We start from the raw sequence: 13,812 nt of genomic DNA, 5'->3' as shown, positions 1-13,812 counted from the left end.
CACTAAAAGCACCCCATCACAACAAACACACGGACAGCTTAGCAAGACTAAAAATGGTCATGCTTTATGAGGAAGACCCCAAAAATACTTTTTGTTTTTACTAGTTAGCATGCAAAACCAAAATGTGGGCGGTGCCATACTATAGTAGTTATGGTGCTTGGAATGTTACTTTAAGAATAAAAAAAAGCACAATCCATTGCTTTTAGCAAGATTACAGGTTTTGAAAAAATATATATTGGCAAAAAACAAAACCGGTGTAACAATCTGCAACAATCTTACAGAAACTGCAGAATAGGTTTACAGTTAACTTCACATGGACTATTTGCAGAGAACTTTGTATTATGTTCCAAAAAGCTTTATTTTATTTAGATTAAAAAGGTCAGACACACCTTTAATCACCAAAGTAACAATAACCTTCATTTCTATTTGTGTTAAAGGCAGATTAAAATACAAAACACTGCCACAATGCAAAGTAAACACAAATTCTTAGATCAAACTACTGACAGCACTTTGCCCCTTTTCAGAAATCAGAGATATAAGCCAGCCTGGGTACAGAAATGTAGCAGCCAGGATTTCAGTGACACGGATTGGAGTGCCCTGAAAATGACAAATTAGCAACTTTTATCAGGAAAGATCTGAAACTGTAGGTGAATGCACGGTGATAAGCACATCAAATGCATGCACATGGGGCCCTGCTCTCCTCCCAATGGCAAGTCAGCTGATAAGATCATATGAGGACACATTTTTCTAAATTGATTTCAAAGTAGACATAAGTGGGGGTAGTTTGGCAAACATTCTATAGACGGGAAAAATAAAAACATGTTGCTAGTGAAACAGTAATTCACTGTTTTTAGCATTTTGTCTTCCACCTCTCCTTATACTCCCTATCCTCTATTGCAGGCTCCTCCATCTTTACGCAACTGTCAAAGAAGCCAGTCTGACAGGAGGAAGAGGCTTGATGTGGAAGTGCCAAGTGAACGGACCATCAAGGGTTCGGTAGATATAGAAAGCACAACTAAAGATTTACACAGTGTGTGGCACAGTTGAGTGAATATGTCCCCTCAGTGTGTAGAAAAAAAAAACATCCATTCTTCAAAGTGATGCACTGTAAGTCTCCTGTGGGTAAAGTTCAGCTCTAAGTGTTTGTATTAGAAATCATACTCACATCGAGAACCACCTCTACCGCGTCCCCTGCCCCGTCCTCTGCCACGTCCCCTTCCCCTGAAACCACCACGGACTGCTCCTTCACTCTTCACACTGGAAGTGTCATCATAGTCAGGCCAGTCCCGCTCATGCTTATTATCCGGATACCAGGCTGTTAAACAAGTAGAGCAGAGTTTGGCATTAGAAATGCAACCAACAGCAGGTAGCCTTATACAAACAATACCAGGGAAAACCGGTATCGCAAATGTATTTTATTTATTTACGTTACGTTATACTTTCTACTATCAACAATTCAGGAAGGTATGAAATTAAAGACAAAAATGTATCCAATGTGCCAACGAACTTGAAATACTTAAATTGAAGCACATACCTTTGGGGTCACTGCGGGTAAATGTATGGCGCTGTTGTTCATTCTGGCGGTTGTTTCGAGAAGCTGTTTTGTCTCTAGGTCCCTCGGGTTTCATTTCAATCTGAAGTGGGACCCACTTGTGTTTGTTACCTGAAGCAGAAGTAGCAGGAATTAAATTTAGCATATATTCCACTGAGCTAATTAGGGTTTAATTTCTATAATATACAGTTTATTGTTGCTATAATGTACCTCGTTATAATGTAGCACTAGCATTTATAATTGCTAGTGGAAATTTGAGCTAGACGCTCATTTGTTTCATCTTCTTTGAAGATTCTTATATGAAACCATGTCAGCTTTAGGATATTTGTCGGACAGGTGCCTAACATTGCTGGTGACATTTTGAATGTGCAAGTAACCCTCATAAAACATGGCACAATAAAAATAAGCACTCATCCAAAGTTTCTATATTTTTATGTAAAATAGCATCCGGTGAGCGCCATGTGCTCATTAGGTTTCCTATACGAAAGCACTGACTCAATGCTTTCCTGTGGGGGATTCTTAAAATGCTGGATGTCCTCATGCAAAGCTTGAGGATGTCTGGCGTTGTTTCACGGAGTCAAACTTCGTGAAACAGCAGGAAGCGCCTTTTCTGGCGGTCTTAATATGGCAATGTAAATACTGCAATTTCTCTAAAGCATTGCTGGGCTAAAAGGAAAGGAACACTGCATCAAAACCACTTCAATAAGATGAAGTGGTCTTGGTGCCTGTAATGCCCCTTTATTGTAGACTGTAGTAAAGTTAAAAAGGAAGAGTGCCAATAGGAAGTATGTGCCTACTGTCACAATGGTGTAAAGGTGAAATAATTTCCCCCTCAAATATTGTGTTTAAAAAGTGAGAAAAGATTAGTGGTAGATCTAGCCAATTACAGCTGGAAATGCTTGAGTACTCGGCTTACACATTATTGTCCAACTTAAAAGCACCTCCAGGCACTAAGCAAACTTTAGGACATTTTGGCATCTTGAATAGGCTTTATTTTTTTAAATATTCAAATATGGATAGGTTTTAGCAAAAATAAGTTTTGCAGCATCCTGCCCCATACATACACAACCCAGTCACTGACAGCTGAGATGCAGAGACCAGAAGCCAGCATGACAAGGACAGGACACAGACACATATATATGATACATGACATATACAAATATATCTGAGCTTTGAAGTACACACTTTAATGTTTATTCTCCATTATCAGACCTTTCTTTTTATGAGATGATCTCTGCCCATCGTCATCTCCATTCTTCTCTTCACTTGACTCATCCGATTTCACCCTCTGATTCTCCTTCCCATCTGCACTTTCTTCTTTCATGTCTCTCTTTCCAAAAGCTTTCCGGTTCAACTGTATTTTGGAAGGTGGCTGGAAAGAAACAAAAAGGTAAAAAAAGACCAACTGGGTGAGATTCCTGCACCTTATTTATTGAGTTACAGTTACACACAGAATCAAGACTAAAAGGCATACGTAAAGCAATGCACCAATGCCAAACAGTACAGCTAGCAAAAAAGAGAAATCTCATCGGTTTCACAATTGTAACCAAGAGGAATTATTAGTGCATGTAATGGAAAAATACATTGGTAGTAAACACAAAAGTTAACAAGGCACACCCAGCACCATAACCACTGCAACATTATGGTACTGGACGTCTGTTGGAGCCAACCCCACATTCTTTGGACTGACTTCACAAACAAACAGAGATGTCCCTCTCATCCAATGCATAGCACCACAGTAGCCACTTGCATTTGCAGTACTGGTCTAAACAACTTTCCGCATTCACAACCTGCCAAAAGACTAAGCACAGTCGTTACAGTTGTTATGGTATTTAGAGTGCCATTTATGCAAGATCACCTTAATTGGCTTTTTATTTCTGCAATTTTAGTTTGATTAAACATTTAACTTAGTCTAAAACCAATAACCAAAGAGCTGTTCCTTTTGAGTTTATACTTCCAATATTTATATTTAGCACACACTTTTTTAAAAAATCTTTAGAGATAGTAAATGTTAAGATCAATACATACTGATTGGGTCTCCAGGAACACACTGTTAACTACTGATGTAAAAGACCACATAAAAATGTACATTACTCGGATTTCTTTGGCTTTGGGACAACACTTTTAGCGAAACCGCTAAAACCTATTTAGGCACTGGCTGAAGTATAGTTAAAGGGACTCTCCAGTGCCAGGAAAACGGATCTGCAGGACCCCTCTCTCTCTCCCACCCCATGTTGCTGAAGGGGTTAAAACCCCTTCAGTCACTTACCTGAATCCAACGATGATGTCCCTCGGCGTTGGCTCAGGCTCCGACCCTCCTCCGGCGACGTCAGCCGGCGGGGGAGGCATGCCGCACGCGCATTAGGCCTCCCCATAGGAAAGCATTGTTCAATGCTTTCCTATGGCGATTCAGGCGACGCTGGAGGTCCTCATGCATAGCGTGAACACGGACGTCCCTCTAATGGCTGTCTGATAGACAGCCACTAGAGGAGGACTTAACCTTGCAAGGTAATTATTGCAGTTTATAAAAACTGCAATAATTACACTTGCAGGATTAGGGGTGGTGGGAGTTGGCACCCAGACCACCCCAATGGGCATAAGTGATCTGGGTGTCTGGAGTGTCCCTTTAACCCACCTGCATTGCTTAATGACCCACAGGTTTAAGTTTAATGGTCAGTCATTCATGAACACCCCCCAACAGTTATCAAAGGTGATCTAGATTCTAGAGTGTTTAAAATATCGACCTACCCAAATCAAGAAGGTGTAAGACATTACTTAGATTACATTTCAGTGCATTCCCCCACTCAGTCTGGAAAGATGCATGCCCCAAATTCAACATGAACATGCAGGGCAGTCATGTGGATGTATTAAGGTCTGCAAACCAAACATAACCAGTTTGTTTTCAAAAAGATCCAATGATATTAAAATCATGTGACTGCTCATGCCAAATCCCTTAAGCAAGTAGGTTATGATACCATGCAGCATGCAGTCACTACCGCCATGATACGTCAACACCAACACTCCCTGTGTACATGTGAACATAGCACTGCAGCTCGCCAATCTGCCACGGAACTAGTTAAATAACACAGGGAGGTATTGTTGTCTCAAAACCCAACAAAACAAAAGTTATCAATAGTGTAGCACAAGTGTGATTAAGTAAACCCGTTCTGTTATGGTTACGCTATGGCTCCTGCTGACTAGCATTAACCTGAGAATTCTTGCTATTGTTTTAAGTCAATATAAGTTTTTTTGTTTTGTTTTGTTTTTTTTTAAACTAAACCCTTACAAAGCAGGCAGTGAATTACTGACTGTCAAATTAATTTTCAAAATATGTGTTTTGCACCCAATAGCAACACAAACACCACATGCAACCAAACACTAATGTAACAAATAAACATGACGTATATCTGCACAGGACGTCAAAAGTGCTTTACTAATATGCACATACCATGTGCGTGCGTGTATAATATATATACACATATATTTAAATTAAAAAAAAAAAAAAAAGGATCAGAATGAGGTATGACAAAATGAAAAACGATATAACTGCAATCTCTAAATTCTAAATGAGCAAAAAGCAACATGCTCATTTCTAGACTTTGTAACAATGCAGATTGCAGAACCTTGACATTATCTAGAAGCTCTAGCAGTTAACAGATTTCTCCTTTGACCTGCTGACCCTGGTTTATGCAGTTGTAAAAAATGCATTCTGTATTGCACCCATGGAGCACTAAAAGATAAGATGAGGTGTAATCTGAGGATTAAGATTAAGAAAGGATATTAGGTGCCTTGAGAACAAAGCTTCTCAGACAGTGGTAATACATATAATTAAAACTATAGTAAGAGAGTGAGTGATATTAATGCAATTCAATAAACATACAGCCTGATCACATTGTAATCTGTCTATTTGGGGGGTGCTTTTAGGAGAAAGGAGTGGAAGAGTGCAGACAGGTTTATAATGATTTCTAACTTTTCAGAAAATCAAATATATTTTTCCTCTCTTACCTGTGTCCTCAAAGAGCTGGTGAAATCCAAAACCTCCCCATGCCTTGCCAGGCTACTGTGGCCAGGTTCCTAAAAATAAACCCCAAGTAAGGCCTTCAAACTCTGAACATTAAGCAGCAAGGAAGCTTTCTGTCCCAGAATAGAGACTGCGGGAGAGAGATCTGCTGGGAGGGGACAGAAAGAGGGGATCCCTAAAAGGAAATCCTGCCACGGGGGAGCTGCCTGTGCTATTCCTGGTGTCACATGGCTACTTCTAAGCTAACAATATACAACACCCCACAAGAGAGTATGCCACCATATTTAAATTAAAGACTAACACTTAAAAGGATAAAGCATATGTTTACATATACAAACTCAAATTATAGATTTACATAGCATCAACAATGCCAACAGATTTAATGAGTGTACTTAAGTCCACATCCCCAGGCCAGATTACTTCTAATAATGTGAAGGCATATTTACTGCAGAATTCAAACATTCTCAACATTTATTAATGTCTAGATTGCGTAATACAGGGCTCAGATTAGCAGGTCATAATAATGTGATCAAAGATGTAGAGCTTTTAGTGTATATATGCTGTTTTTCTCCATGCAAAACACTGGCATCTCTGAGAAACAATTTTAATGGTCTTCACATCTGGCATCATCACCTACAGCTCAAGAAAGCCTAACGCGAACACTGGTTGGATTACCTTATTCACAATGTAGCTTCCACTGGTAAACTGCGTGTGTAATCACAGCAGAAAAGGGGGCAAGAGGGAGACTCTCCAAATTAAAAGGGCGTTCACAATTTGATTGACAGTTCAAAAACAGAAAAGGACGCACACGCTCTTAACCCCTTAAGGACACATGACATGTGTGACATGTCATGATTCCCTTTTATTCCAGAAGTTTGGTCCCTAAGGGGTTAAAAACATTACAAATGTATAATAGATCTCTGGTAAAACACACTCACTTAATGAGTTTCATCCTTTTTTGCATACTAATGAATGAAAACCAGTTACTCGTGCCAGTAAGCACAATTCTTCTGGGGTGTTGATGTGAATTTAACAATGTGCTACAGTCTTTGCATACATGCATTCCACCCGGAGACACATTCATAACAAATTCACATCATCATCCACCTGATAATGCATGCATGGGTAAGTTCTATTCTGGGATACTTATCTGTTTTGTCAGTAAGGGTTTGCATCTTACAGTGTATCACCATGCAAATCATGAATACATTCTTCTAACATTCAATGAGGAATTACAAATAGAAGCTTAAAATAAATGCATTACTCTCAACGTTATATTATGTAAAAAAATAATACAACATAGCAAGCTCCCTCTACAACAGTGACACAGCAACTCCAAACAATAGTTTTAGCATTGGTGGGTTGTTACTGAGGTGTGGTGGATATCCCCGTAAGCATATGTTGAGCAAATAAAACTAGCATGGTGAATTGTGCAGGGACCACCAAAACGAAAACTATATGAGGAGTTTTTTGTTCTCTGTATGCTCTTGCACTCTTGTTTAAAGGACCACTCTAGGCACCCAGACCACTTCAGCTTAATGAAGTGGTCTGGGTGCCAGGTCCAGCTAGGGTTAACTAATTGTTTTATAAACATAGCAGTTTCAGAGAAACTGCTATGTTTATCAATTAGTTAAGCCTTCCCCTTTTTCCTCTAGTGGCTGTCTCACCGACAGCCGCTAGAGGCGCTTGCGTAATTCTCACTGTGAAAATCACAGTGAGAGCACGCAAGCGTCCAGAGGAAAGCATTATGAATGCTTTCCTATGTGACCGGCTGAATGCGCGCGCAGCTCTTGCCGCGCGTGCGCATTCAGCCGACGGGGAGGAGAAGAGGCGGATCGGAGGAGGAGAGCAGGAGGAGAGCTCTCCGCCCAGCGCTGGAAAAAGGTAAGATTTAACCCCTTTCCCCTTTCCAGAGCCAGGCGGGAGGGGGTCCCTGAGGGTGGGGGCACCCTCAGGGCACTCTAGTGCCAGGAAAACGAGTATGCTTTCCTGGCACTAGAGTGGTCCTTTAAGGTTCCAGTAAGGTACAAGGATAATCCACACAGGGACCCTTTAACTCACTGTGCCTAGAGAGGCATCAGCCAATGTTTGATGAAATGGGATAACTGATATGCAAATGTTTAGGTTGTCTCAATAATAGCAGTAGTTAAAACTAGACAACTGAGACGGACCTAACAAAGGGACAGCTATTTGAATGGTCAGAGTCCTCCAGAGTCTGGATGATTTCTATGGTTTTGACAGCAACAATTCCACAAGTTTACAGCGCATGATTTTTGAATGATTTGAAGAACTTTTGCCACAGAATCCACATAAATGGGGGTATTGAAATAAAGCCATTTATTAAAAGGGAAAGGTCACTAAGCTCATGGTGACTAATACTATACAGAAATCTAGAATATGGTTTCCGTGTATTTTCCCATTAGGGCGATTGAAAATGTGCCTTTAAAAATGTCTCTAATGGTAATCCTAAATTAGATAGGTCTGTGCTTTTCAGAAACCACGTTATAAATACAGAAATACAGAAGTACATTACCACTTTCATAAATGCCACTTTATAAAAAAGTTTTTCTGTGACTACCTTCCCAAGAGCAGCCATGGGGAACTATAAAATATGGACCAAGTTATCATGGCATTGTTCATTAGAAGCCTTTTAACGCCCTCCGTTCATTGCGACTGTTTAGCCTCTTAAAGGACTACTGTCATCAAATGTTAACATTTCGCTTAGAAAAGGAAAAAAATAAATAAAAGAGGATTACATTTGTTAAAACTTAAAGATTTCTTTTTTGTGTGAAAGAAAATTTCCCTTTTTCTGGCTGAGCAGGCATGCTGGGTCAGACTATTGTTCTAAGAAAAAAACAGGAGACTGACAACATGGCTACTTAACGTGAATAAAGTCCATCAATTTGAAGTTAAAATAGCTGAACTGGAAAAAAAACTCACTTATACTTCTAATTTGGCTAGTTTGTTCTTAAATATGAAATACACTTTGAATTCTAACTTTAATGATTAACCCCTAAAGTGATTGGGATGTTGTCTCCAATAAGAGGTATGTTTTCTATTCTTATATATTCTACAGAAAAACTTCAAGTAATTTCCCATGAACAGTTCCTATAACGAGCAGTATTTTATTACACAAATGTAAAACACTGTACGTTTTGGAGCAGTGTCCCTTTTCAAATGCTTAAAGGCAAATAGAAAAAAAAATATTCACTTGTTTTGAGCTATGGCAATGACATTTGAATCAAAGGCATGGGAACGCTTATACTTGTTAATTATGTTTAAAAATTATACTTCTAAAGAAACGATCAGTGATTCAACTAAATTTTCGAGTAGATTATTAAAAAAAAAAAAAAAATAACGCCTTCTCTCTACAAATTCTGAACTAAACCTTTACACCTGAAACTACAGAGGCTTTTATTGAAAATGGACAGCAAACTACGCATAGCATACACTCATCAGATATTAGGGAATGACGTTTACACAGTGAAGGGCTTCAAAAATCCAAGGGGCCAGGTCACCTTAATGACCCAGAAAGAGGCCGATAATATGGTCTCTTCAGAATACAGAGGTATTACAACTTGGGTCCAAGATATACCTCTCAACATCCTGGATACCTGAAAGCCAGGAGAGATCAAAACATCTGCCATACGCTGCATGCCCTCTCTGCTCCCACCGCACTCTAGAACCAATGTTTGATCATCCAGGAGAATGAAGGCCTGGCTGCCTTGGAGGTGTAAGGTATACGGTGATGAAGAAATATAGTGAATTTTGGTGGGTGTGCACCAAGAGAAACTTATGGTGTTGGATCACATTGGGTGAGGAGGGGGAGATTGGGTGCTAAGTTTTAGTCTGCCTAGGGCCCTATAAAGTAATTCCCAGCCCTGTCCCAGATGGAATCACAACCACCAATGATGCAGGAGTAAACTTAAAACCCCCAACATTTTAATTTGACTATACATCAAAAGTTTCTAGGGAAACTGGTCATGTCCGGCTATGAAATGTAGCATGAGGTCTATTATATGTATTTATTTATTACTGGTATTTATAAAGCGCCAACAGATTCCGCAGCGCTGTGCAATCAGTGGAGGACGTAAAATCTACACAGGCAAATAAGGTAGAGAGGGAGATACCTACACACAGAAGGACATTTTTGCCCCTGAGGAAGTCCAAGGACGTTTGGACGAAACGCGTAGGGCTGATTAATAGTGTTAGAGTTTTTATTGTTTAGATTAGGCTGTTTTATTATTTTTACTTTTATTATCTCTGACCGGGAAATTGGATCCTGTAAATCATCACCTGATCCTGAGACCGGTAGATTTTACATGCCTGTTTGCCACTTCAACACTGTAAGTGTGCCTTATTATTAAAGTGTAAATTTTTTACCAAGATACTCTGCACTATTTTGCTTTTATTTCCTTCTATGTATCCTATGATGGTCCACCACTTTGAGATTTGCATCGTTTGATAAGACATGCCTACAATCAAATTCGGTTTGTGAGTGTGAACTACTATTTTTACTTCCACTCTTTCCTATATATCAACAGTATTATGCTATGTCTGTTATTATTGTATTGTAGATTCAATTTTTCCTAGAGAGGGAGATACGTTATAAGACAAGACAAGCACATTCGGTTTCTGCCTGGCTTTCTTCTCTAGTTAGAAAGTTAGATGTAAGTAATTTTATTTTCAATTCATCACAGCCTGTTGATAAAGTGGAATCCCAACACAATATCAGAGGCTAGCACTGTGATGTGACTATTCAAATAACATACCATTTGTTTAAAAAAATGATTAGGAAAGGATATGCTCTTTGTAGCTTTTCAGCACTGATGAGAATGGGAAGCTTTGTAGTAAAAATTATCCTAATTTTAAATGCATTATAGGTATACTAAAAAATTAAAAAGGTACAAAATAAATTGTCACTTTAAAGGAGCACGGTCAGGTAGAATCGTTATGAAATATTCATATTGCAAAGGCTTACTTTCAACCCAGTCAAAGATATACTGAGACAAATTATTGACTACTTTGTCTCTGTATATTTCCTATTCCTGACACTTCTAGAAGTGTCAATCTCCCATTATGGAAATTATGTCTCGAGAGATCATCCATAGACATCTCTGTTGAACACGCTCATGCAAGATTACAGCAGTGACGTCTGCTCCTTGTAGCTGAAGCACCGTCCGGAAAAGGGTGGCAGCACCTGCGAGGGATAGGTTCGAGTAAGAAGAACTAATGTTTGCCTGCTTACCCCTCCCCTAGATCCCAAACAGTGACAGCATTGCTTTTATGGATCCCAGCCAAATCAGTGGTTAGTGATTTGTGTCTGTAGGCACACCCCTCTCACACCAGGACATGACCTCCATTCAGGAGCATCTCATTCGAGTGCATATTTCCCACGATGCGATATTAAATGATAGTGGTGCAAAGGCTTACTTTTAATGTTCAACAGTAGATGAAAATCACTTGTTGTGGCCCTTTTTTTAATGAATAGATGGAATTAACTCCAAGGCTGTCAATCATGCACTTCACTGAGCTAAAGATACAGGCTTGTGGTCAAGCCCAGTAATGTCTCTGATCTGCGAATGTACCAGCAAAGCTGCAGACACAAGAAGTTCCTTTAATTTAACCAAAGTACAGCACTAGGGTGAATGATGGCTGTTACACATGGGGAATCATTTATATGTCATCTGAACATTATAGCAAGGTCCCACTAATGAGACATTTCAGCACCTTACCTGGACACTCTTGTGGGCAATTTCCCCAGGGGTAGGCCAATTGGTGGCATCACCAAAATCCCCAACCTATAAAAAATGGGCAGAGAAGTGAATGAAAAATATACCTGAAGTACTAGATAATATAAATGTCATGAAAACTAAATTAAGTAAAATTACTAATAAAAAGAATAAAAAATGAAAAAAAAAATTCAAACTGTATATTTATTTCTGAGTTCAATTCAGGGAAGTTATATTAAGAAGTCATTTATGCAATCTTTGATCATGTAGAGATGAAACCAGGAGATCTCTGCCTCTAGTGTGTCACAAATGTCTTCCCTACTCCCTTTTGCAAGTCCTTTTAAAACAGAGGTCTCTGAATAAGAAAATATATTTCATCAGCTTGAATCTGTCAGATTCAGCAAGAAACCGCAAAATTTGCTTTTAATGATTCCGTGGTGCAAACCACGCCAAAATTAAAATCTGCATTCAACCTTTAAGGTTTACATTACATGGCCGCCAAGTGTATTTGTCTTTTTCTCTAAAGTATGTATGTGTCTTACCCTAAAGTATGCATGCATGGCTCATATGCACCAGTAGGGAAATGCATTAAACAAAGCACCCCTTCTTTGACGCTTAATTGATTTCCCTTCTGCAGCATATGGCATACATTCTAAGCGGTATAAATATTTATGCACTGCGTATAAGCATGAAGGCATAATGTGAGTTCAAGAAAACATGGTGGATCTGGCTAACCTTTACTGACTAATTAAATCTATGGCTTTTGAGCAGACTACTAATTCAAAGGGACACTACAGTCATTAAACCAACTTTAGCTTAAAGGGACACTATAGGCACCCAGACGACCTCAGCTCACTGAAGTGGTCTGGGTGCACAGTTCAAAGTCCCTTAACCCTGCAAAGCTAATTATTGCGGTTTTAAGAAACTGCAATCATTAGCTTGGTGGGTTTACTCTCTCTCTCTCTCTCTCTCTCTCTCTCTCTCTCTCGTGGCTGTCTATCATTAGGCGACTTTTGGTCGCCCGACGTCCTCACGCTGTGCATGAAGATGTCCAGCGTCGCCCAAAGCCCCCACAGGAAAGTATTGTATAATGCTTTCCTATGGGAAAATCCTAATGCGAGTGCAACCATTGCTGTTTATTAGGTCTCCCCTGCCAGATGACGTTGTCCTAAACACTTCCTGTAAAGAGAGATCATATGTTTTAACTTCCTTTATTGCACCCTCTGCTGAATTTAGTATTTCTTATCTCCTGCTCTTTTAATAGTAGTCTAGACCATGCTGAAGCCGTGTGTGCGCGTGTGTGTGTGTGAGATTTACAGAGCAGGAGATATAAACTTCTAAAGTAAGTTAACATCTATTCAAAGAAAAAGAAAAATCTCCCATGCAGGCTGTGTCAGTCAGAGCCAGGAGAGTTGTGGCTAGGGCTGCATAAACCAAAACACAAGGGATTTATCTCCTAAATGGCAGAGAATTGAGCAGTGAGACTGCAGGGTCCTGATCTATACACAAACTGCTTCATTATAAAGCGCTACGGAATCTGTTGGCGCTATATAAATGGCAATAATAAATAAATAAATAAACCCCAGAAGTTTTTATTCCAGAAGTTTGGTCCTTAAGGGGTTAAGCTAAATTTGCTTTGGCACCTACAGTGTCCCTTTAAGTGAAGGATACCACATGCTACATCGCCATATATGTTCTTTATTAAATTGAGAATGTTCACTATTGCAAATGTGTATAATGCAGCATTACATATTGCTTTAGCATGAGCTACAACAGGACAAAGTAAAGTACCTTGCTGCCCCTTCTCGTCCTTGGAATCCCAGCTTTCACGACTTTGGCAGGAACTGGTGTCTCTGTAAAGAGAAATGTAGATGTTAAAACACGAATTAAAAAAAAATAATAATAATAGTATACCATACAACACAGATTGCTATGAGCATGACCATTCTTGGGACCAAAATGGGTGCTTCAACTGAGAGGTATACAATATAAATCAAAATATTGTCTGCCAGCAGGAGTCGTGGCTAACTACCATCCAACCTAGGACCAACCGTATCCAGAACTAAAAGCAACAAAGTCAACTTGCTTGATCTAGTTATTATATTAAGGGAGTCAATGTATGCACAGAACTTGGTTAAAAAAAAAAAAAAAACCTGAGCTGTCCCACTAAAAAGCCCATAATGATGTGCTTTAACCCAGCAACTTTCCTCCACACATAGGAAGAAAGTAAACAATGAAGGGGGAAGACTGCAATTGTTCTAAAAAGTGCAAGCATTAACCACAGCCTAAGGAGAGATGAAGTTTCCCTTAAACTGGATTGAGGTTTGGAAATGTATTCACTAAACAGTGACATACATAATACATAAGAATACAATAACCTAGCTGGAAACATCACTATGTATTCTATTTTCTACCTTTGATATGGGAAAAAAAAACAAGAACTTCACCACAAATTGTTGTTTAGTGAATAAACCCATTTGTATCCTTTTTTTTATTATTTTAGAATA

At 39.2% G+C, this 13,812-nt stretch overlaps 1 protein-coding gene across 4 annotated transcripts in view; it reads right to left on the bottom strand.

Annotated features, from left to right (window-relative positions):
- LARP1 (La ribonucleoprotein 1, translational regulator) overlaps positions 1 to 13,812 on the bottom strand; it is a 49,494-nt gene that overhangs the window by 17,053 nt on the left and 18,629 nt on the right. For 3 of the 4 annotated variants that reach the window (XM_063447839.1, XM_063447841.1, XM_063447842.1), the window contains exons 2-7: positions 13,097 to 13,158; positions 11,309 to 11,374; positions 5,558 to 5,626; positions 2,765 to 2,924; positions 1,535 to 1,663; positions 1,166 to 1,315 (exon numbers count right to left, since the gene is read on the bottom strand). In XM_063447839.1, the coding sequence (XP_063303909.1) occupies positions 1,166 to 1,315; positions 1,535 to 1,663; positions 2,765 to 2,924; positions 5,558 to 5,626; positions 11,309 to 11,374; positions 13,097 to 13,158 (636 nt within the window). The remainder of the gene's footprint in view (positions 1 to 1,165; positions 1,316 to 1,534; positions 1,664 to 2,764; positions 2,925 to 5,557; positions 5,627 to 11,308; positions 11,375 to 13,096; positions 13,159 to 13,812) is intronic. The other variant, XM_063447840.1, reaches the window with a different exon arrangement.

This window comes from Pelobates fuscus, chromosome 3, assembly GCF_036172605.1.
Source record: "Pelobates fuscus isolate aPelFus1 chromosome 3, aPelFus1.pri, whole genome shotgun sequence".
Lineage (NCBI taxonomy): Eukaryota > Metazoa > Chordata > Amphibia > Anura > Pelobatidae > Pelobates > Pelobates fuscus.
The sequence above is the reverse complement of the archived record's forward strand: the minus strand, read 5'-3'. Positions and strand labels throughout refer to the sequence as shown.